The 22,867-nt window shown below is 47.7% G+C and overlaps 9 protein-coding genes across 9 annotated transcripts; 2 read left to right on the plus strand and 7 right to left on the minus strand.

Moving 5' to 3' along the window:
* Positions 1–225: 225 nt before the first annotated feature.
* On the minus strand, positions 226–1,571 carry BKA55DRAFT_666915 (FAD-binding monooxygenase; the record flags this gene model as incomplete). Its single annotated transcript, XM_046197795.1, has 3 exons — positions 226–573; positions 622–1,380; positions 1,437–1,571. 3 exons carry the CDS (start codon positions 1,569–1,571, stop codon positions 226–228), a joined length of 1,242 nt encoding a protein of 413 aa, XP_046044474.1.
* A 1,762-nt stretch (positions 1,572–3,333) lies between these two features.
* BKA55DRAFT_623421 (ammonium transporter AmtB-like domain-containing protein) lies at positions 3,334–5,379 on the plus strand. Its single transcript, XM_046196803.1, has 6 exons — positions 3,334–3,518; positions 3,644–3,713; positions 3,768–3,980; positions 4,044–4,170; positions 4,261–4,508; positions 4,566–5,379. The coding sequence occupies exons 1-6, from the start codon at positions 3,417–3,419 to the stop codon at positions 5,264–5,266; spliced, it is 1,461 nt and encodes a 486-aa protein (XP_046044475.1). The 5' UTR covers positions 3,334–3,416; the 3' UTR covers positions 5,267–5,379.
* A 458-nt stretch (positions 5,380–5,837) lies between these two features.
* Positions 5,838–7,071, minus strand: BKA55DRAFT_597713 (uncharacterized protein; the record flags this gene model as incomplete). Its single annotated transcript, XM_046196115.1, has 6 exons — positions 5,838–6,247; positions 6,298–6,433; positions 6,529–6,667; positions 6,765–6,834; positions 6,892–6,969; positions 7,023–7,071. The coding sequence occupies 6 exons, from the start codon at positions 7,069–7,071 to the stop codon at positions 5,838–5,840; spliced, it is 882 nt and encodes a 293-aa protein (XP_046044476.1).
* Positions 7,072–7,784: 713 nt separating this feature from the next.
* On the minus strand, positions 7,785–9,645 carry BKA55DRAFT_597714 (uncharacterized protein; the record flags this gene model as incomplete). The annotated part of the gene is made up of 4 exons (XM_046196116.1): positions 7,785–8,807; positions 8,856–9,389; positions 9,435–9,556; positions 9,612–9,645. The coding sequence occupies 4 exons, from the start codon at positions 9,643–9,645 to the stop codon at positions 7,785–7,787; spliced, it is 1,713 nt and encodes a 570-aa protein (XP_046044477.1).
* A 566-nt stretch (positions 9,646–10,211) lies between these two features.
* Positions 10,212–12,196, minus strand: BKA55DRAFT_652263 (Squalene/phytoene synthase-domain-containing protein; the record flags this gene model as incomplete). Its single annotated transcript, XM_046197338.1, has 6 exons — positions 10,212–11,310; positions 11,359–11,532; positions 11,586–11,912; positions 11,962–11,981; positions 12,027–12,126; positions 12,174–12,196. 6 exons carry the CDS (start codon positions 12,194–12,196, stop codon positions 10,212–10,214), a joined length of 1,743 nt encoding a protein of 580 aa, XP_046044478.1.
* An 805-nt stretch (positions 12,197–13,001) lies between these two features.
* BKA55DRAFT_694889 (carotenoid oxygenase) lies at positions 13,002–15,138 on the plus strand (the record flags this gene model as incomplete). The annotated part of the gene is made up of 2 exons (XM_046200094.1): positions 13,002–13,084; positions 13,131–15,138. 2 exons carry the CDS (start codon positions 13,002–13,004, stop codon positions 15,136–15,138), a joined length of 2,091 nt encoding a protein of 696 aa, XP_046044479.1.
* A 278-nt stretch (positions 15,139–15,416) lies between these two features.
* BKA55DRAFT_694890 (uncharacterized protein) lies at positions 15,417–18,049 on the minus strand (the record flags this gene model as incomplete). Its single annotated transcript, XM_046200095.1, has 9 exons — positions 15,417–15,883; positions 15,935–16,118; positions 16,169–16,344; positions 16,392–16,665; positions 16,714–17,258; positions 17,303–17,494; positions 17,539–17,657; positions 17,711–17,833; positions 17,967–18,049. The coding sequence occupies 9 exons, from the start codon at positions 18,047–18,049 to the stop codon at positions 15,417–15,419; spliced, it is 2,163 nt and encodes a 720-aa protein (XP_046044480.1).
* A 667-nt stretch (positions 18,050–18,716) lies between these two features.
* Positions 18,717–20,137, minus strand: BKA55DRAFT_652272 (uncharacterized protein). The gene is made up of 2 exons (XM_046197339.1): positions 19,896–20,137; positions 18,717–19,845 (listed from the first exon to the last, which is right to left on the minus strand). The coding sequence occupies exons 1-2, from the start codon at positions 19,940–19,942 to the stop codon at positions 18,861–18,863; spliced, it is 1,032 nt and encodes a 343-aa protein (XP_046044481.1). The 5' UTR covers positions 19,943–20,137; the 3' UTR covers positions 18,717–18,860.
* An 860-nt stretch (positions 20,138–20,997) lies between these two features.
* BKA55DRAFT_522326 (FAD dependent oxidoreductase) lies at positions 20,998–22,382 on the minus strand (the record flags this gene model as incomplete). The annotated part of the gene is made up of 2 exons (XM_046188567.1): positions 20,998–22,104; positions 22,173–22,382. The coding sequence occupies 2 exons, from the start codon at positions 22,380–22,382 to the stop codon at positions 20,998–21,000; spliced, it is 1,317 nt and encodes a 438-aa protein (XP_046044482.1).
* Between the last annotated feature and the right edge of the window lie 485 nt (positions 22,383–22,867).

Below are 22,867 nucleotides of genomic sequence, written 5' to 3' on the forward strand. Positions count from 1 at the left end.
CGCAGTCAGGTGACAGAGCGGTATTCAGTCCAATGTTTTGTTTCATATCATGTGAATGTTGGAGACGTCGGTTTATGATCGTAAATAAGTTGGCATTGAGAGTGATACTGGACACACGCCAATGTTAAGCTAAGTATACTGCCACTTTAAAAGCCGTAATACGGTTGAGAAACTAATGGCTCTCTCATTACAAGCTGGGAATTAATCTATCTATTCTTCTCAAGTTCACAACTGTGGCCTTGGCCCCAAATCCTTCATATCTAAGGTAGTCGATAACCCCATCTCCTTCGCCATACCAGCAAAGACTTGGCTTCTGTCGTTTGGATCATTCATCATCTTGAAGAATGCCTCCCTCGCGATGATGTCTTCAGGAGCAGTTGACTTGAGTCTCAACAGATTCGCAGTCGATGTTGGATTTGTGATGTTGGTGAAGACTTCACGCCTGGCCTTCGCGTATTCATCGAGGACTGCATCTGGGGCATTCTCGTTTAGAATCTGCGTTAACGCTTTGCCCAGATGAGCGGCATCAAGTATCCCCGTAGTCAATCCAAGTCCACCAACGGGGTTGTTGAGCTAGAGAGTGTTTAGAGACGAAGTATGTGGTGGTAAGGAAGAACTTACGTGGGCAGCATCGCCGGCGAGGATGATATTACCAACGCGATATTTCGACACACAGCGCTGATGAATCGTATACGGAGCTGCCTGAAGGTAGACAATCTCATCAGTATTCCCCGGCAAGATCCTCGCAAGTCTCTCTTTGATAATAGGGAAAACAGTCTTGTCAGTAATAGGCTCCCCATCAGCGCCTTCGGCAAACGGAACGCTGGTGGCAACCCTCCACAAAGTCCCTTTTCCACGTTTCACAACGATTGCCCAGTCCTCAGGATGAACAATAAAGTTTCCATGTTTCCAGCCGAACTTTTCAATGTCATAGAGGATGTTGACTGCAATGAGCCGTATGTCTGACCAGGTAAAGCCTTCAAGCGACAGGCCTAGAGACTTTCTAATCGAACTTTTACCACCATCGGCTCCAACGACATACCGGCAGTTAAAGGATAGCTCTTGATCATCAAGTACACGCCGAGCGTGAACGGTAACTGAATCGCCATGGTCTTCAGCGCGAGTGAAGGCATGGTTGAAGATGATCTCCGCATTTCCTGTATTGATTAAATGCTTGAGGAAAATCTGCGACAAGACGTCTTGCCCTATCATGGCTGCGCAAAGATTGGGATTATCGGCTGACGGAGGCGTGAAATCCGCGAGGACTTTTGTTGTATCGTTTCCGTCTCGCCAAGAGTATCCGTGCTCGCTCCTACAGCCGTATTCGAAAACCTCTTGGGCGATTCCAGCCTTGGCAAATTCGAGAATGACGCAAGGGAGCTGTCTGCGATTGAAATGTCAGTAATTGAATGACCAAGGGATGGGAGAACTTGCACTGCAGCTCTTGGACTCCGAGAGATTCCTTCATCTGCCTCAATCACTGTTACCTTGATCCCTTTTTGGGCAAGTATCAGGGCTGTAAAAAGGCCAACAGGGCCTGCGCCGACGACTATAACGGATTGGTTGGTCATTTCTGAGTGAACTGAACAAGTTATCGTGCTGAATGATAGTTTGTAATGCCAGAATCTGAAGGCAAGACTATAAAAATAAAGCTCGCATTGGTCGCTTTCAAGCAATTAAAAGGCTTCTCTATAAAGACACACGAAGTACACAAAGCTTCATGTGATGACGGATCGGAATGTCGAGGATTTCATGGCTGTGGGGCCGGCCTTGTCAGTCGGCGCCCGTTCTGGCCGGGACGCCGTCCCCACTTATCCGATGAGCTTCATTAATCGTTACCGAGGCCGATGAAGTCGATTGAGGTGGTTTTCCCGGGTCATGGTGATACAGTAGGTATTTTCCGCTTCGGTCGATGGTTGAGTACATCGCCATAGACGAATCTACCTTGAACCGCCAGCTTAAGTTCCATAGCATAGGACAAACAGTGCTAGCAGTGAGCCACTGATACCCAGCAATATCCAGTCGTATTCTTCATTCTTAAAAGGCTCATGCGTGATAAATCGTGAGTGGACGCGTCAAACCGAAGGGGCACGCTTTTGGCCACTCCGAGATCAAGAATTCTGCGCTTATTCGACTGATTGTAGCATGGCATGAACTTACCCATGAACAGAATCATAGTCATCAATAGCGATATTTTTCTTCCAACAGCACCATGACAAAGCTGGTACGGAGCCTTAACAAACGCTGCTTCAGTGAGAAAATGTGTCTTCATTTCCCATATTGAAGTTCTACCATGATCACTATTCAAGTTTTAGACATGATGTGCTTGCGTTGAATTTAGAGGCGGCAGACTCAGGCGAAGTAGCATGCCTCCTCCAGCACAAAATCCGTTTGTCTGGTGGTTTTTACTCGAAAACTCACATATGTGCATGACCTACTCTTCTTCTCATCAGCAAAAGCACTAAAATCGCTCAACAGTTATATAAGAAGATCTATAAACACATTAATTTTGTCCAAATGGTCCGATGATCGGATAAACGCAAACATTGGCATTTGCATCCTGGGCGGTCCCAGAGCTACCGGGTAACCGGGCTCAGTTCAACTGTCAGAGTGGGCCCAGAAATTCCTCTGATTGGCTCTCATTAATCTCAAAGGAGATAAGCATAATCTCTTATCGCAACCTTGAATTTGGCGCGGCCTCGCTCCCCGCCAATAAGTCTCATGCCTTTCTCCGCGTTTCTCAACTAGCGAATCTGGCAAAAGATAACGTCGTAGCTAACTACCGACTAACATTCCATCCCCAGCAAGGTACCAACCAACAATCACTTGCCATTGGCTCTTGTGAGACAAGATACGTGAAGTCATGAACTCATCCATCTGCCATCGATAGAGGCGCTGTACTAAGATTACCTACAATGCCATAAGATTAGGCTAAAGTTCAGCTAAAGTTCTACGAGGTTTGCATTAGTGTTGATGCCTCTCCTGAGATTAGAGGATAAATACTGGGCATTTTGTAGGAACTCTGCTACCTGAGATGCTCTTTTATTCTGTTCTATGCTGCTCCGAAGCGCGTTGAAGCCAGGGGAACAAACATTCCGCTAGTCCGTTATCTCTGTTGATCTCAGATCTGTCCAACCACACATCATGCAGCCAAAGATAAGGAATCTACGCCACGTTGCGATGAAGCAACGTTATCTTGTACCTTAATTCTTATCTCGCATGGTTTCGCCGGAAAGGGAAGAATGTTCCCGATTCAGTCATGATACCCATTTCTTGGCAAAACACTAGGATATGTCAGAGATACCGAGATACAGGGCCTCAATAGGGGGGAAAGTCATTAATAGACAGTGGGTGCTGCCGCCGGGATGGACATCAGCAGCGTGTACAGTCTGTTCTTCGGCCCAAGTTGATACATCATGGCTTCGACGATTACTCCAGTCACTGAGTGGCCCGATTACAATGATGATCCAACAGGCGGCAACCCTGTCACCCATGATTTGAATGCTACTTATGACAAGGTTAGTCATTCACGGCGAGCTGGAGGGCCGCATTGTGCATTCGCTCCGCCGGTTCTCATCCCAATGCTGCGCTTCCACGAAAACTTCGTTGAAGATCCTAGATCTAACAAAATCGTGTTTTACAGGGCGATTTGGCATGGATGCTTGTTTGCACAATTCTTTGCTGGCAGATCACTCCTGCAATCGGCTTTCTTTGTAAGGACCTGCGACACATCGAGATATTCGGTTCCATATATTGACACGACGCAGATGCCGGTATGCATAGGAAGAAAGCAGCATTGACGATGGTCCTGCAGTCTCTTTTCTGTGCCTGTGCCGTGGGGATACAATTCTGGATTTATGGTTACAGCTTGTATCAATCTCGAACTACAAACCCAATGTTGGGTGACCTGTCGCTCGCCGTATTCCACAACGTCCTTGCCCAGCCCTCGATTGCAAACTCTGATATCCCAGAGATCCTATGTATGTATTGACGAGTTATAACTGCATAAATAAACCTTCCCTGCTGACTATTACTTCGTCCAGATGCGATCTTCGGAGTCACTTTCGTCACCGCCACTGCCATGATTTTGGCTGGAGCTATGCTCGAACGAGGCAGATTATGGCCTAGCATGGTGTTCCTTCTTTGCTGGACAACATTTGTTTACTACCCGTATGTTATGCGTCGCAGCCTCCCTCGAACCGCAACCAAGCGTCGACCAAACCTCGTTTCGTGAAGAGTCACTAACAAGTATCGCTGTAGTCTAGCCTATTGGGAGTGGAATCCGGCAGGCTGGTTATATGCTCTGGGCCTCTACGACTTCGCAGGATCGGGGCCAGTCCATATTGCCTCCGGGTTTGGTGCTCTGGCTTGGTCGCTTATGTTGGGCCCGAGACTGCCAGAAAGCGACATGGCCGATCGCAAACGAGCCGTACACTACAAGCCACATAACCCATTACTCATGGTCCTTGGAACTGTACTCATTTGGTTTGGCTGGTTCGCCTTTAATGGTATGTCAATCGCAGCTGAGATATGCGGCCGAAAGCTAACATTCTCCCTTAACTTAGGTGGCAGCACTGCAAACCTTAGCCTTCGATCGATTTACGTCGTTGCAAACACAAATTTCTCAGCTTGTGCGGGCGGCATTGCTTGGGTTCTGCTCGGATATCTGCATACCCGAAAATTCTCCTTGGTTGGCTTCTGCAGCGGTATCATTGCAGGACTAGTTGGCATCACTCCCGCTGCCGGATTCACGCTCATTTATGTTGCTCCGGTAATCGGAGGTGTCACGTCGCTCGTGTGCTTTTACTGTGTGAAGTACAAGTACATCCTGTCGGTCGACGATGGGCTCGATATTTTCGCTATCCACGGCATCGGTGGCGTAATCGGAGACATCCTGACAGGCCTTTTTGCTACTGGATATGTTCCTGCGCTGGACGGTGTATCGGGAGACGCTTATGCAGGTGGATGGTGGGATGACAACTACCGCCAGCTTGGCCTCCAACTTGCGGGTGCTGTGACATGTGCCGCTTGGTCATTTGTCATTTCGTGCTTGTTGCTCTTCGTTATTGGCAAAATCCCTGGTTTGCATCTTCGAGCTAGCGAGGAACACGAGATCAGAGGTCTTGACTATAAGTATCTCAGTGATATGGACTGGGAAGATCATTACATGAACGGAGGTATCACACCGGTGATGGAGGGAACGCCTATGCGAGTTTCAACTCCTCAGCAGACTACTGACAAGAGCGAAGAGAGGAAGGTGGACTAAGCCAAGGGGAAGTGCTAGTTAGATTATCGCAAGACAATTATTTCGTTCACTGGATATCATGGTAGATCTGAGACGTGATAGCCTCTAAAGACTTACGAGTACGGAATTGCTGCATAAATAGAGATGGAGTGTTGCCGTTGTAAACAGTAACCTACGTGACACCATCCAAAAACATCGAAGCACTCGTCTCGAAGTAATACCATCTTTTCACCGGATGATGGGCTACACCGAAAACGTGAAGCAGGTTGTTTAATAGAAGGAATTGATGTAATAAAAGATTGAATTAAACAAGATACCGTTATGTAATTAGACTAAAGATACAGAAATCGAAACTCAGACCATTAAAACGAGCCCCCAAGACGTATCCGTGCCACAAAACAGACTTCGGGTATCATGAGACTAGTACTTGTACATGGAATTATGCGCATTCATCCAACTCGTAAACAACATTCAACAGGCACGGTTAGTGGATTGACCAGAAAACCGCGCAAGAGATAGTGTCGCAGATCTTGTCAGTGTCAGGAACCAGACCGCCAAGGCTGCTAATTTATGTCAATTGACGGCCTACAACTCAAGCGTTTGGGTTGACGTTGGCGCCAGAGGCAGTGGCAGTATCGTTTCGAGCACCATGTCCATGTGTGGCCTTGTTGTTAGGACCATCAGGGAAGATGCGCTCGTCAATGTCGCGAATACGAAGGCCAAGACGAGCAGGGTCGATGTTTCGGTGCCCCCAGAGGAGAAGAGCTCCGAAGACAGGCTTTGCAATGAGGTCGAGAATACCGTAGAAGACAGCTTCGGAGTCAGGGGCAATCAGATTACCGCCTTCACAGACGCCCCAGGCAATAGGATACAGAATCCAGACAACGGCTGTAAGGGAACCGCACATGACAAAGGTTCGACCGACGTCAGGGCCAACATGTTTGGCATGTAGTCGAGCTTCCCATGCGAGCACGTAAACGATGTATGCGAGGGCAGTGCAACCTGGGAGACATGTTAGTGTTGGTGGTGTCAACGCATGGAAGACGACTTACCGAACGCGAAATAACCCCATTTGTAGGAACTCTTAACGAGGGCCCCAACTAGTCCCGTGACAATCATAACCCAGTCCACGAGGATTACCCATAGAACAGTCGGCCAAGGCATTCCAGCAGTAAGAAGCAAATCGGTCTACTCAAGGTGTTAGTTGAATGTGGGCATCATGAGATCGAAGGGAGACGTCCCAGTAGCAACGGAGTTGTCAAGAACCAGTCAATATAACGGACATAGAATATCTCGCGATAAATCCCACTAACGCGGTGATTGGGTCGCTGGAATTCAACGGCAATGGGAGTCCATCCCAAGTTCGAAGCCATTGAGAAGTATGCGACAGATGCAATCATGGTAATACCGGCGGTGATGTAGCTAAAGAGATCAGTAAAGGGCATGACACTTCGACCCCCGCACACTTATGAATCGCAAAAAAATGAAAGGAGATTCAATGGAACTTTGATGGGCTTACTGGAAGATACGGTCGGTGCGAGGCTTTCTCATTCCAAACCCGAGGAACGCAAAGGTTGAAACTGTCATGACTGAACACAATTAGTCTTTCCCTGACCCAACACCGGATATTGTTTTATTTTACACACTTGCACAGACAGCCCAGTACCAGTCAGAGCCTCTGACGGTGATGTTAATGTCACTACGTTGGCCATTGACAATGTCAGCTGCAGTCAATTGTTAGCAAATTGTCATTGATTGGGGGCCTGATATGGCGCACGGTTTGCTTCAAGAGCGCCGTTTTTTCGGGAATAAAGGTGATCAGCCATAATGAATAACAGTCGATTCAACGTTAAAAAGTAACTTCGTATTCGTGCAACGAAAAATGCTATGTTCTGCAAGCCAAGAGGACAACAGGCCTGTCAAACCCTTAAATGCAGCCAAGTTCCTTTCCCACGTTTTCCATCTCCCCTCTACATGACTTCATATCCGACCCTCCCGAGCACACACGGAAATAATTGCCGAGTAATCGTCATTGTCAAAACAAAATGCGACGTTCATCAATATGCGCTGTCAGAATCTGCGATGGCTGATATTGAGTCTATGACGTGCTGACATGTTGAGTCCACACCACTAGATTTCAACGTGGCATCAAGTGACTAAAACCGTTGCCGGTAGCCGCAGTGTGGAAGGGAAGGTTCCACGGTAGTTTAAGTGGGAATTGTAAGGCTGGTTGTTGTATTTGCCGAAAATGATGATGGATCAAGGTCGAGATAGGAATATTCCATGTAACGCGACGGGATCGACGTTTTGGTGGGGTTGAAGATGATCAGATCAAGCACAATCTGGGACAGTGCATGAGAATTATTGAGAGTCCGATTCTTTCCGATCAGGTAATTATCATGTTGTTCAGTCCATATCGTTGAATGTCGAGGATCATGGATACAGACAAGTAGATCATAGGTATTAGGGGAGTTTCATTCTATCTCTAACTAATTACTAGCGCCAAAGGAACAGTATTGATCAATCTAACTAATGCTCGCTAATTCGCAGCAATAACAAGGTAGTAATAAGCCAACAGGATCGCAACCAAAGCTCCCAAGAAAGCTTGGAACAGAGTCAACGAAGAATCACTCATCTTGTCAAGTCCACCCTTAGGAGACTTGGCAGTATCCTTCGCCCAAGGAATCTGATGGTTCTCGAAGCCTGAGTCCTTGAGAATCTGCTCAGCAACAATCTTGCTTCCAGCAATGCAGACAGGAACACCGGTACCAGGATGTGTGCTGGCACCAGCGAAGTACAAGTTCTTGTACTTGGAGTGCTGAGTTCCAGGTCTGAAGGCAAGAACGTTCATGATGGAGTGGCTAAGACCGAGAATGGCGCCCTTGTCGAGGTTGAACTTCTCTTGCCATGTGAAGGGGGTGTTGATGATCTCGTTCTCGATGAGAGGAGCGAGATCTACGCCAATTCTTGCTCGCATTGTGGCGATGACTGTATCGCGGGCGAGAGAGATCATCTTATCCCAGTCCTGGCTTGTTTCGAGACCACCAGAGTTTCCAGACTTGGACAAACCTCGATGCGTTCCTTCAGAGTCTGAGAGAAGATGACCAACGGGGACAAGAACGACGATAGAGTCCTTGCCGTCAGGAGCGGCGGAAGGATCAATGCGCGAAGGAACATTGACATAGAAAGAAGGCTCCGAAGGAATCAGATGCTCTTTGAAGATACTGTCGAAAGACTCCTGATACTCATCCGCAAGGAAAATGTTGTGAGCGTTGAGTTCGGGGATGATCTTGGAAGCAGACCAGTAGAAAGAGATACTACTGCAAGAGGTCTCTCGTTTTGATAGTGAGTCTGCGTAGCTTGTCTTGGGGAGAAGGTTGTTGTAGGTGTAGACGAGATCAGCGTTTGAGATGACAATGTCTGAGGGTAAATGTGTTCCGTCGCTCAGAATAACACCGTTTGCTTTGCCGGTTGCTTGGTCGATGGAGATGGACTTGACGCCAGTTGAGAGGCGGTACTCAACACCTAGACGTTGGCCAACATTGACCAGAGCCTCGACGACCTGAAATCTGTTAGTGGGAAACTCATCGTCTGAAGTTGAGAGACTTGCCTTGTGGAATCCACCTCGAGGATATAAAATACCCTCAGCAAGCTCAGTATACTGAAGCAAGCTATACGTTCCCGGTGCATCAAAGGGACTCATACCCATATACATACTTCCAAACGTAAAAACCCTTCTCAATCTCTCCGTCCAAAAGTACTTGCTAGCTCTCGTCCAAATACTCTGTAGCGGATGAATATTAAACAGATTGAACAAAACCTCAGGCCTAGCCAAGCTCAAAATGCTAGGAAAGTTTCTTCGAAGTACAGACTCGACACTGACTTCATAATGTCGATGCGACTCCTGAAGAAAGCCAAGATATCTCTCAAAACCATCGATGCCTTCAACAGCTTCAATGGCTTTCTTCATCTTGGTGAGATCAGTGGACATTTCAAAAGATGAGCCATCGCCGAACCAGATGTTGTAGTTTGGTTCACATTTTAGCAGTTCAACTCCTTCGGCGGTAAGAGATGTTCCTAGGTCTTGGAAAATCTCGTGGAAGAAGCGAGGGAGGAGAAGAAGAGATGGACCTTGGTCGAAGCGCTGACAAGGTTAGTGGGTGTATAATGAGTGAGTGGGAAGACGTACGTGGCCACCGTTGTGGATTAGAGAGCATCGTCCACCGGTGAAGTCATTTTTCTCAAGAATAGTAACTTTGAAGCCAGCTTTTGCAAGTCTCGCAGCAGTAGAAACACCACCGACACCAGCACCTAATCATTGTCAGTCACTTACTCTTCATACATCATCAGAGTTGCTATAACATACCAATAACAATAACAGATTTCTTAATGTCGCTCATTTTCGCTGTAAAAAGTGAAGATGCTCAAACAATAACCGACTCACCCGAAGCCAACGGTTTTTGATAGTCAGAGCAATAGAGTCAATGACGTCTTCCATTTTGTTTGATCCACTTTTCTTTCGCACTCGTTTAATGAGACACTTGGCGTACATGTGAAAGTTAACCTGTGCTGAACGAGGCGCAGTTTAGATTTTGAGGGATTAAAGTGACTTTACTGAAGATTTAGAGAATTTGGCAGGGGAATTGAAATCGTTGATGCGTTGACGATCTTTGACGGGTTTGGCTTGGGGGGTTTTTAGTGGACTTGGTGATGGGATGCGTGTTGAATGATTGGTTGGTGTTTTTATGGTGGTGCTGTCAAAATGTGTCAACGGTGAGGGTACGAAAATTATCACGCCACGAAACCTCTTGATGCAGAGTAAACTCCTATAGTGGAATGGAATATAATCTCATGGCATTTTAAAACTGCCTCATATTTCGGCGACTGAAGGAATAAGTGGAATGAAATGAATAATCTATGAATCTATGACTTCTACCGTTACATCCTCCACGCTACATACACCCCGCTATTTGTTCAATGCAGACCAAGCGACACGAATTCGTCTCATCTTAGGAACGGTAGCCCTGCCTTTCTTCATCGGAGGACCCTTCTCTCTGAGAACGCGTCCAATTTCCATATAACTCTCAACAGCAACACGAATAGGTCCTTTTCCTTCGGAGGGCAGTTTATCAATAGCTCCCTTTGCCATGTTATACTTTTCAAAGGCACGATCAAGCAGCTTGTGACGTAGAGCTTCAATGGCAGGGCCATGGGGTTGTTGAATTACATCTTCGGGAGTGAGCTGTGCTTCTTTCAGCCAAGAAGAGGGAAGGTAGACGCGGTCAATCCCGGCATCTGTTTTGATATCGCGTGCTATGTTGACATATTGAAGTGCGATGCCCATTTCTTGACCAGAAGCAACAACTTCGCGCTGTATATCTTCGGGGACAGATTCTGGGGTATGGTAGAGAATAAGGTGGTTGCAGAGTTCTGCGACAGTGCCAGCTACACGACTTCCGTAGACATCTAGATCCTCGGTAGTCTCGATAGGAAAAGCGCCGGACTTTCTGTCAAAGAGAAGATCGGTATCAAAACCCTTGAGGAGATCATCCAAAGGCTGTTTTGGCAGATAATAGGTAGGCAATTGTAGAAGAGCCATATGGAACATCTCCGGGATGTTCGACGTGACATATTCTCGCAATCTTTGTGAAGGCTCTTCTTGATTCTCCTCATAAGCGAGATCAAGAAACTTTCTCAGCTTCTCAATTGAGGCCCTAGAATCATCGACAGAAGGAGCTTCGTCAACAAGATCATCAGCGGCTCGACAGAACGCATACAAACGGATCAGATCGATGCGAAGTCTTCCTTCAAAAGTGCCGCTAGCGAGATAGAAACTTCGGCTCTTCTTTCGGAGCAAAGCTACTGCGCTGACGAGACCTTCAATGCGCTCCTCATCGTACTTCTCCTTAGGTAGGAGAAGAGCTCGGATAATGACCAAGAGGTTAGGCAGTCCCTTTGTTCGAGGGAAATGCTCAGGAAAGGTGTCGAGAATTGCCAAAGTGTTGTCGCAAGCGACTAGGCCAAACACAATCAGAGTGTTGGTGAGAAGGAAAAAGACAGCCTCCCTGCAGATTATTAGAATAGGCCAGGTTCTCAGAAAGATGTTCACTCACTCAATGTCCAGGCCATCCCACAAGACAATGCCGTATTTGGTTCCGGATGTGATACTCCACGTTCCTCTTCGCAACGCAAAAGTATCAACAACCCACAAATACAATGTTGGCAAAGCAATAGGAAGTGCAGTATTCGTCAATGGCAAATTCACGATGAACTGATAAGAAATCGACCTGCCAATAATCAGCATATGCAGCGTGAAAAAGTCTCTCAAGTTGAGTATTACCATAGGAACAAGAGGAATGGACAAGCCCAAATGAGGATAAGACCCATATACATGCCCTCACCGACAGAGGAAACAGAAACGAGGCCAAAAATAATGGCTGATGCGAAAAGAATCTGGCCAGCAATCTTACCCCAAGTCGTTTTCTTACCGAGGTAAATAGGGTGAAAGGTTGGTTTGCTGAGGATCATATAGAGAAGAGAGGTGTTCAGAGTCTGGATGACAAAGAAAAAGAGCTCTTCTACTGGGATATCCCATACCGTAAGACCAATGACAACACCGGGAGGATATGTCCATATTCGATTTCTGATGAGATATGAGTCCCAGGGGCTGATTGCGTTAGTAAACCTCAACAAGATCGCCTCCAAAATCAACATACATGGTAGAAACAACAGCAACCTAAACAAATTAGCTTCAAGCCCGTCAATCTTTGAACAAACTCACCGTTATCAAGAACACAAGCTTAAAAACATCCAACCGCGACATCAACGGCCTATAAACCGCCGCCAAAACAACACCAAACGGTATCGTGTATTTCAGATGCCTATCAAGGAATGAGTAAAGCCCCTCAAGCTCGCGAAGAATACGTACACTTGGGCATATTCCCAGCCCATTTTGACAGAAGTTATTTCGTGTACGTGAACAAAATGATCAATGTGACGGCATACGATATCAACTTCAACGGCTTCAAATAAAGCCTGAGTCAAAAAGATTGAAGGAAAGGTTGTTAAGGAAGAAGTCGGAGCTTGAGTGGTGCGTGTGTCCACAGTTTGTTTTTCAGACACTAACACAGCCTTCATGCCACAACGTACCCCTGTCCGTTTTTCTTGGGCGACAATAATCTCCCCCCACTATACCCTCAGATGGTAGTGTAAGTGGAGAGGTGTTTTCTGTCATGTTATATCTCAGGGACTCGTTGACGTCACGACTTTTTTCTTCAACTTTTTTGGCTATGGAGTCTACTTGTCATCAATTAATTGAGACCCTTGTTCGGGATATTCGGTCTTTTTGACATTGCCGTTGCCGTGATGGATATGAAACTTGATTATGACGCGGTCCGAGAAAAAGATAGATCGTGCTAGTGAAGTTGATGGATGGATATCTCCATTTTGTGCCGAGTTATCCATCGATTGATGCTACCTACCTCTTTGTCTGATCATCTCGATCTTGTTGTTTATATAGGTACTGGCTATCACATTCTGTATAGTAGATGGGTGATTTCTGTATAGCTTCATGGATTAATAATTACTTCAACTTTATTCATATTTACTTTCTCAATTTTTATCGTGTTGATCTCGCAATGTAGCATGAAAGCCTTCTCAACATACTAATTGTCTATTCTTCCGTCATTCGAGCTGAAGCGCGTATTTCTCCTACTATCGCGACCCAACACCGCTTATTTCACAATAGAGATACATCATGGAGTTTCTTCCACCAATTTTCATCACTCAAACATCAATGTCTCAGCCAGACGAGAATATCTCGCCGCCACTCCGTCACCCGTAAGTCTGTTCCACGGTGCCATAGCACAAAACTCACTTCTTGCAGGTATCTTACTGGCAACTTCGCGCCAATTCATCAAACAACAAGTCTCACTCCATGCACATATAGTGGATGCATCCCTCCAGAACTTACTGGTGGTCAGTACGTCCGCAATGGCGGTAATCCCGTCAGCCACCAAGATCTTGGCAAAGATGCCCACTGGTTTGATGGCGACGGCATGCTCTCTGGCGTCACGTTCAGAAAAACGTCCAGAGATGGCAAGATTATACCAGAGTTTGCGAGCCAGTACATATTGACGGATCTCTACTTATCCAGAAAAACTACTTCTGTCATGTCGCCGATTATGCCAAGCATCACAACGCTTGTTAACCCACTATCGAACATGTTTCAGATCATGATAGCGACCTTCAGGACGATATTCCTGGTGATACTCTCAAATCTTCCTGGATCTCAACAGGCCATCTGGCGCATCAGTGTAGCCAATACTGCTGTCTTATACCATGATGGGAGGGCTTTGGCGACATGCGAGAGTGGCCCGCCCATGAGGATACAGCTTCCTTCGCTGGATACTGTCGGCTGGTTCGACGGTGTTCGAGCCGAGGGAGAGCCCAAGGCCTGTCCAACCATCAATCACGACTCTCCTTTCGGTGGCAGTGGCCTCTTCAGCTTCATGAAAGAATGGACAACGGGGCATCCCAAGGTCGACCCAGTAACTGGGGAGATGCTTCTCTATCATAACACTTTCATGCCACCGTACGTGCACTACCCAGTACTTCCGAAGAGCAACGCAAAGGCTTCCGGGCACAGACTTGTGAATCAGTTGGTCTTGGGAGTATCTGGTGCTCGGATGATGCATGACTTTGGGGCTTCTCAATCTCATACTATAATCATGGATCTGCCGCTAAGCCTTGATCCTCTGAACACTATGAAAGGGAAAGAAGTCGTGTCATATGACTCGACAAAACCTTCACGGTTCGGCGTGTTTCCGCGTCATCAGCCTTCCAATGTGCGATGGTTTCATGCAGCACCATGTTGTATCTTCCATACTGCAAATACCTGGGACTCTCAGACAGATGAAGGGTGTAGCTCTGTCAATCTCCTTGCGTGTCGGATGACTTCTTCCACGTTGGTTTATACAGCAGGTAATATCAGGCCACCAGTGAGACCTAAGTCTACTCAATCACGGGTCTGGTTGGACAAGAAGGGAGAAAAGGCTTGCAGATATAGGGAGGGCCCTGGTCTCGAGTCACCAGGTGAAGCAACTGGTTTGGCCGATTACTTCTCTACCACTGCAGATTCCGATGACTACGACCAATGTCGGCTGTACTACTACGAGTTCGATATGGCGACAAATTCCCAGAACAAAGTCAAGAACCAGTGGGCTCTGTCAACCATACCATTCGAGTTTCCGTCTGTCCGACCAGGTCGCGAGATGCAAGAAGCTCATTACATATACGGCTGTAGCACGTCAACATCTTGCTTCGGTGTTGCTCTGGGACGAGCTGATAAGGTCGATCTTCTTGTCAAGATGGATGCAAAGACTCTCATCAAAAGAGGCAAGAAGATGTATACGACTCCTGTCACTGGGTGCGTCGATAGACGGTCGGTTAGCGAGATCCTTGAAGAACAGAAGGAGGGTGATCCTATAAGAATATTCCGTCTTCCGCCGAACCACTACGCTCAGGAGCCGCGATTTGTCCCACGGGCTTCATCAACTGTTGAGGATGAGGGGTATCTACTCTTTTATGTCTTCGATGAGTCCCAACTCCTGCCATCTGGCGATTGCCCTCCATCTGCTATGTCTGAGCTATGGATTCTCGATGCCAAGAACATGCGTGACGTCGTGGCTAAGGTCAGGCTTCCGCAACGAGTGCCGTATGGTCTGCACGGAACCTGGTTTTCGAGTAAGGATATCGAAGGACAACGGACTGTGGAGTCTTTGAGAAGTGCAGAGGAAGTGCAGAGGAAGAAGGAGGAGTGGACTAATGGCGGAGGACGGATAAGGAAGTTGTGGATGGTGTTGAGAGAGAAATTGGAGAGGACAGTTGGATGATGGAAGTTTGGGTTTTGAGTATGACTCGCTTTAATGATACCCTGTTGCGCTCTTTACAACTCTGTCCCGTAGTTTATAGCTTTCGTCGACGTGGACATGACTCTTCTTCCAAGCATTATATCATGAGCGTAGCTAAATAATCCCAAGGCTTTTGAAACTCCCCCAAGGTCCCAACCGACATGCAAGTCCCATTACCCCTACCATTGAGTATAAACTCGTATTCCCAACACCTTCAGTATCAGTACTCTAACTGTGCCCTATAAGTCACCCCAAGCTCTTCACCAAATGTCATGTTCCATCATTGTGTGTGACAGAAACTCAGTGTCACTGTTCGCGATCGAATTCGCCATGTCAATCATCTGCGCAGTTGTAAACCACGCATCCATCCCCAAATCATCCATACCCGGCAACATCGAAGCCATAGTCTCATTATCGTCATTCAGGTCGTTCAAACCTCCCTCACTTTCGCCTATCGTTCCTCCAATAATCTGTCCATCAATCGGAATAGGCGTTGTATCAGGTTGCTCGCGTGGCATGCGGCCCAGCATATCATCAAGCTGCTGCAGCTCCGATCTCCTAAACATGGCAATCAGATTGCCCTTACTTATCATCTCGTTGAAGATAATATGCGTTTTATGTCGGAAGGTAGCATCGTATTCTGAGAATCTGGGATCCAGAACCGGTGCGATGAGGAGGTTAAAACTCGATACGAACAGGGACTCAAGATCGAAAGGGAGAAAGGCTTCTAAGAAATCGTTAGTTGGATGTTGGTGACGAGATCAATCTCTTGATTTACCAAGCAGACCTTGACTTTGCAAACAGCCAAGAATGTTGATCATTTGGTAGGAAGAGTCGATACACATCTTGATCAGGTTCCAGACAGTTTGGGATGAGTTGAGAGCTTCTGTTATGGAGTCGGGTGTTTCGAAGCGGATTTTGAGGAAGCAAAGCAACAATGGTCGTGTAGCGAGAACAATACACTAAAGATGTCAGTAGGGTTGTTGTTGAACAGCCGAAAAGACGAGAATACCTGATGATACAGCGTATGGAGGTATCCTGCTACCCTTGAAACGCCGTTGATGGCTTTATCTGCGCCGAGAGGAAACTGCTGTTGTAGCTCGTCGGCAAGACCGGCGATGTTTTCCAGGACCTTCTTGGTGCTGAGCAAGAACTTCTTGTTCAGCCGGCCGTTCGCTCCGTAAACTCCTATCCGCGGATCAGCCTCGTTCATGAAATACGAGCTTCTGTCTTACCTCTTCCAACGGACGCAATAGTCCGGCAAAGTCGAATCTGCATATGAAGCGCTGCCACTCGTTGTGTCGATCCGTCAAAATGAGGTAGCTGATGATGAATGTCGTCGTCGTGGACGGATTGCGGCAAGCCCATGAGCGATGTCATCTCGCGGTCTAGTACGTAGACGGTCCACCAGATTCTGCGACTTCGTTCCACTATACGATCTCCCAGTTGGTCCGCGGGCATGTCTGTGTGCATTCCTTGCCCGAGAGCAACTCTCATCGCTTGCCCAATCTGCCATCTGTCAGTTTATGCTTAGCCCAACTTTGCTGGGAATCATACAAATCCATGTGATGAGTGTCTGTAGTCGAGAGACTCAAAGTACAGCGCGATGCAGCACAGAATCTCTGTCGATATCAGTGGTTCGTAAACAAGAATATGGATACTCGGCAAGAGCCGCAATGCTGTGACGAAGTAGTCGGCTCCAGGCGGTCTCTTCGCTTGATAGTTGTTGTTCTCGGCGAATGCTTTGCCAAAAGCGAGAATAAGAAGTAGGTGAATGTATGGTAGGTCCGCAGCTGCAATATGACTGCTCGGATCGGCATAAAACTCATGCAGGTACGCCATGAATGTTTCCTCGTCAAACAAGTGGAAGAGTTGGCCGCAGTGAAACTTGACTGTGTTGATCAGAAAGACCGCATGGTCGAGACTCGGCATTACTGGCGGATCCAGCGCTGGGGTAATCCTCGAGCCATCCCACCCAAGATCGTATGCTAAGCCATCGAAGAGTAGGTTGTCGACCGAGATAGGACTTTGGTGGATGTATTCGTGAGTGAGACTAAGAACGCGTCGGGTGAAGGACCAGTTTGATGATGTTCCAAGATAGACTGGAATGTTAGCTGAAGCCCTCTTGAAGGTGATGAGTGCTTACATTCTCGACCTTGCGCTGAGGCCATAAACTTGGACTGCCCGGATGACAACGGATTCACCAGGGCAGACGCGATGGGGTCCAGTCCTTTGCCGCTACTATTGGTACTGCTGTGACTTCCGAGCAGCGAGTCTTCTGTGTGCAACGAAGCAGAGACATTTCTTCCAGGCGAAGGCAAATGCGGCGGCGGTTCAACTATCATCATCAGCAATTGCCCTCCATCAGACCACCAAACACACCTGAATCCGAAGGTCCTCCAACATTGATGTTCGTATCCAAAGACCCAGGCGTGATGTACTCGGCCGTCCCGGTACTGGATTGACTTGTCGCAGCGCGTTGCTGTAAATCGAGAATGAATCTTCAAAAGCCATCAATACGTCATGTCGCAAAAGTCAATTGCGGTGAGCTTACCCACGCGTGACGAGGACCTTTTGATCGCGTTGGTCAAACTCGCAGGATAATTTGCGCTTTTTGCACGCGTCGCAGGGATGAGAACCTGAACATTTTATTTTCTGCTTGCGACATCGTGAGCACCTATTCTCCCCATCAGTAATGCTACTTGTAATTGACGATGTTCGGTGAGTGAGGTAAAGTTGACGTTGCAAGGTGAGGGGAAACTGAGGGCGGATAAAGATACAGGGGATTCAGGTCTCAGCGCCGTACTCACGCATTATCAGATCTCTTTGAAACACGACCCGATGCCGCAGTCGTACCAGATGTTTTCCTTGCATGCGTCGAACCAGGCGCCATCGCAACAAATCGTATGATGAAGAACAATAAAATGAGAAAGGAAATTGTTTCGGTGGTTGGCGGGGAAGGGAAGGTTTCGTTAGCTTAAGCTCAAAGCGCTGCAGCGGTTTTTTGCCCCTGCTGTAATGTTTGGGTTAGAGCAGCCGCCACTGGGTCACGAGTCTTGTGCTATAAAGGGTAAAAAAAGACGAAATGCTGGGGGAATAATCGGGAATGAGGGGACTGGCAAGGAAGAAAGAATGGGATAATAAGGTGAAGATGAAGGGATGAGGGGTAGATATCGCTATCTTTTCACTCTGGGAGTGAGTTTGGGGGCTTTCCCCAAGTGGAGGTGCACTGTTGATAACGACTTTGCAGTGGGACAGTTAACGCCAGCTGCTGGGTGTCACCGTTTTTGAGGGCGGATAGGCTTTGACCCTGGGTCGTTTTAGTTGGGCTGGAACATGGGGAACCGATAATCGAAGCACCGTGCGCTTGACCATCAGCTTCCCAGATGGGTTGGGCATGTCACACAATCGACGCAACAGGTCCACTGACGATGCATGGGGGACGGTGGATATGCATTCATCCCAATGCGTTGACGTTTGACTCATGGAAACGTGATGGAAGTATTTGTCATTGTTCTCCCGTCGTTCGGCTGCAGGGTGCTCTGTCAACTATGTCCGTGGAACAGTCCTGGAAGATCAGGGTCAACGGGCGTTTCCTCCGAAACCATCACGTCACCCGCACGTCTCACTCCATAGCATAACAAGTCTCGTCTCATGTCAGTAACAGCTCTATTATTCTCAACGTTTAGACTTTTCCCCTCTATCTAGTTCAGGCGTCCCTTAACACGATCCGTCCAAGTCTTCAGCAACTCCTCCTCCTTATCCCCCGCCTCCTTCATAATACTCTTAACACTCGTCTTAACAGCCTCACCAACAGGTTCATACGGATGTCTTGGCGCCAACTTCTCCTCCGCGCCTTCAACACCCGCCAATCTTGCCGAAAACACTGCAACAGCATACTTTGTAGAAGCAACACCCGCCTTGCAAGGTCGTTCAGCAAGAGCAGCGAGTTGTTGCAACTTTAGAGCTTCTTCAAACTTGCCCTCCTTGTATAAAGCGTAGATCTTTGATGTGAGAGTTGGGAAAACGTTGGCGAATGCTGCGACGCATCCTACGCTGCCCGCTGCTAGACCGCCGATGAGGAAGTCGGATTGACCACCGTATGTAGAAAATTCTGAGGAGGGGATTTGAGCTGCGAGACGGGTGATCTTTCCAACGGAGCCACAGGTCAACTTTACGCCGACGACGTTGGACTTTCCGCTAGGATGAGACTTCTTGCTCTCCTCGTAGATCTGGACGATCGTCTCAGAATCAATATCAACACCATTAGTCACACCAGGGAAGTTATAAATAACAACTGGCAAAGGTGACTTCTTCGCAACCTCCGAAAAGAAGCGCTTAACAACGTTCATGCTCGTAGCCTTGCCAAAGTATGCCGGCGGAAGCACGAGGAGGTAATTGGCGCCAGCCTTGTAAGCATCTTCAGCAAGCTCAAGAGTCTGCTTAGTAGAATGAGCTCCGACACCGGCCATAAGGGGAAAGTCAGGGCCGATTGTCTTGCGGGCGAGGGCGATGAGCTCATAGCGTTCTTCGCGGGTGAGGAGGAAGGCCTCGGCGTTGGAGCCCATCACGATAAGACCGTTTAGACCGGAGTCGGCGAGATGGGTGAAGTATTTTGCTTGAGAAGCATGATCTACTGTGTCGTCTGAGTGGTTGAAGAAGGTGACTGCTGGGCACCATACTCCAGGGCTGGAAGTGTCAGTATGGTGGTGATGCTGGGGTTGGAGATGGAGACTTACCTGGGAACATGGGGTTGCTGGGAGGGCGCAGGGTTGAGGGAGCCCATGGTGATGGTATTGGCGTATGTAATTGGCAATTAATTTGGGTAAAAATGTGAACTGTGTTGGTGATATTCAATTGATGCAGATATTTGACTCAATCGTTGTTCTTTAAAAGCATGATGATAATCACCTCCTCATCTGAAGTGGGGTTTGCATCGCGAATCTGTTCCGACGTGTCAGAGGCTGCTCCGAAGATGGAGGGTTTGAGTGGTTACTGCTCTGCGTCTCGGCCCCGGGATCCCGTCCGCTGTGACCGGCAGGTCTCCCGGTCATTACAGTGGACTCGAGAGTCGGTTTTGCCCAATTATGTGCTATGAAAGCTCGGACATGTCGGCCGAGTCACTTCGGGGCTGCCTCCTAACTCTGAAGTTCATTTTGGGGAATATGCTGAGAGGGCAATGAATCCGGTGACTCAATGTTCTTTGCATATTCTAGAAATCTTCGAGAAGCAATCAGAGCTGAGCTATTTGTCGTTGTCCTTTGGGCAAGGTTGACCTTCGGTTGTCTAACGCCGACAGAAGATCCTGGTTAAGCTGCTTACCCTGGAATTGCGTCTCAGCCAGGGCTTGGAGGCAGAAATATGTACAAGTTACTAGGCTACGGTTTCCATAAGCTCTGATCTGACCCAAGACATGTATTTCGAGATGAGTGAGCATTTATTATCTCATTCAACTGGAGTTTAGCGCTTATGGGAATATAAAAGGTCATGATGAAGCCGAACGAAGAAGCCAATGTAATAACAAAATTATTGAAGAGCCTCAGTGTAAATGGGCAGGGAAAGAAGCAGAAAATTTGGAAACATTTTATTAAACATATCCTGAGCACAGAATTTGTTTATTCATTTTACATGAAGCACATTGCTTGTACTTCTGGCCATGTTCACTCCATGGCCATACCGACAGACCAGCCAAGCTTTGAGTAGCGAAACAGGTATGAGGAAGGAATCAGAGTGATAATATAGTAGTATTATTGAAGTATTCGGCTAACTATACCACAGTTATGTCTAACAAGTGCTTTCGAAAAGGAAGAAACTCTACAAGGGTAAAACGATGCTGAGGCATTAGAGCTTGGTCTGACCAACAGGCTGTATATCAACAAGCTCAGTCGAGTTACCAAGTCTCCAACTCACAGCACCGCCCCAATCACCCTTTCCTTCATCTGTCTTGGGGTTCTTCCACCGCCATCTAGCAACAGGCTGCTCTCCCTTCTCTGACTGCAACAGACTCTTCACAAACCCACCAAAGATAGGGAAGAACTTGAACCCATGCCCGCTATCGCCAGATAAGAACAGAACCGTTGATGAAGTGTTGGGTACGTAGTCGATGATAAAGTCCGAGTCAGCTGTATCAGCAAACCAACAAAGCGTCTTATTGACAAACTGCCTGTCAGTGAACTGAGGAAGCGTCTGTCGCACAAGCTCACGAAGTTGCTTTTCATCGCCCTCAGGAAGGAAGGCACTCTGCTTCAAGTCTGTAGGTGCATGAGATACCCCTGTCTTGGGATCGGTATTGATGAAACCACCGCCCATGGGACATAGCTTGAGAAGGTTCGTCTTGGGATCAGGCTCAAAGAAGAAGCCCAGATCGCGAGCATATGTAACAGGAATACCGCGGAGAGCAGATGTCTCGTCATCGGTCAAGTGAAGATGAGCAACGGACCATGACTTTGCGACAAGTTGCTTGCCAATCTCGGGGACGAGCTTCGCACCAGCTGCACCGACGGAGACAACAACCAGATTGGAAGGGTAGAAGAGACCCCCGGTGGTTTTAACACCCATTGCTTTGCGCCCGGAGGAAGTCTTCTCATAGACGATCTCAGATACAGCGCCTGCTGCACCAAGGATATACTTCACACCTTGAGCCCTCGTCGCCAGAAAGATTGACCTCAACGCGTTACCTGAATGCGCGTAGCCATCGAACTTATTGAAGTATCCATTCCAACCAGGAAACGCGCTATCCTTGTACTGCCAAACTGCATCTGAGATATCCTTCTGCGTATTAAGTGGCGAAAGGTGAGGCCTCATACGAGGATCTCGTTCGGCTGCAGCACGAAAGCGATTGAGCGTATCAAGTGCTTCTTTGGGTGCTTTGCCAGAAACACAGTGCAGGAAGCCCACTTGGTGAAAGTGCGGAGCGAACAAGGGGGTCTGCCAGGCTTCAATGGCTTTCTAATTGGCCAATTCGTTAATATTGATCCAGTACAATGTTGGAGTTGGGGTAATTGGGGGGGACTTACCACTGTGAGGTCTTGGTACAGAGGGTCTTCGTATTCTGCGCGCACAATCTTGTTCAGATCATTTGCAGCAGACCAGCGGGAGGGAATCTCTTCATCCTTTTCGAGAACGGTAATGTCTTTGTAGCCGGCTTTGAGCAGATGCAAGACTGTTGAGAGGCCGAAGGCACCGCCTCCCACGATGAGGATTGGTTCAGATTTGGAGACGCTCATGGCGGGTGCTTGGAAGAGAATTGAAGCTATTGCTGATCAGACTGAAGCAATTGAGGCGTCATTCTATAAGTATTCCTCCATTCCGAGCCTCCAAACCCATCCTCGTTCGATACCCGGCCATCACCGTCTCGTGATGCGCCTACGATTAACGCCTTTCCAGCATCCGAAGTATCAACAATAGCCAGAAATGCAAAAATAGACTGGTGACGCTGCCAATGCGACACCGGGAGTCCTCCCGATGTTGATACCCAAATGATTGGCACCCATGCCACACTGAGAGCACTCCACGCTATTTTAGCGCTATCGTCTCCCCATCCGTGCTGAAGTGGAGTCTGGCTGGAAGGTTAGCGTAGCCGCAAGTGCAACCCGACGATCTTTGAGATTACGGTTTTGGCGTTTTGGGGTCTGGTGGCGACGTGCATTATCTGGACTCAGCTGATATGGAAGACTCGAGAGTTGAATGCAGCCGTTATCGGAGAGTATTT

Source organism: Fusarium redolens (assembly GCF_020744475.1).
Source record: "Fusarium redolens strain MPI-CAGE-AT-0023 chromosome Unknown BKA55scaffold_17, whole genome shotgun sequence".
Lineage (NCBI taxonomy): Eukaryota > Fungi > Ascomycota > Sordariomycetes > Hypocreales > Nectriaceae > Fusarium > Fusarium redolens.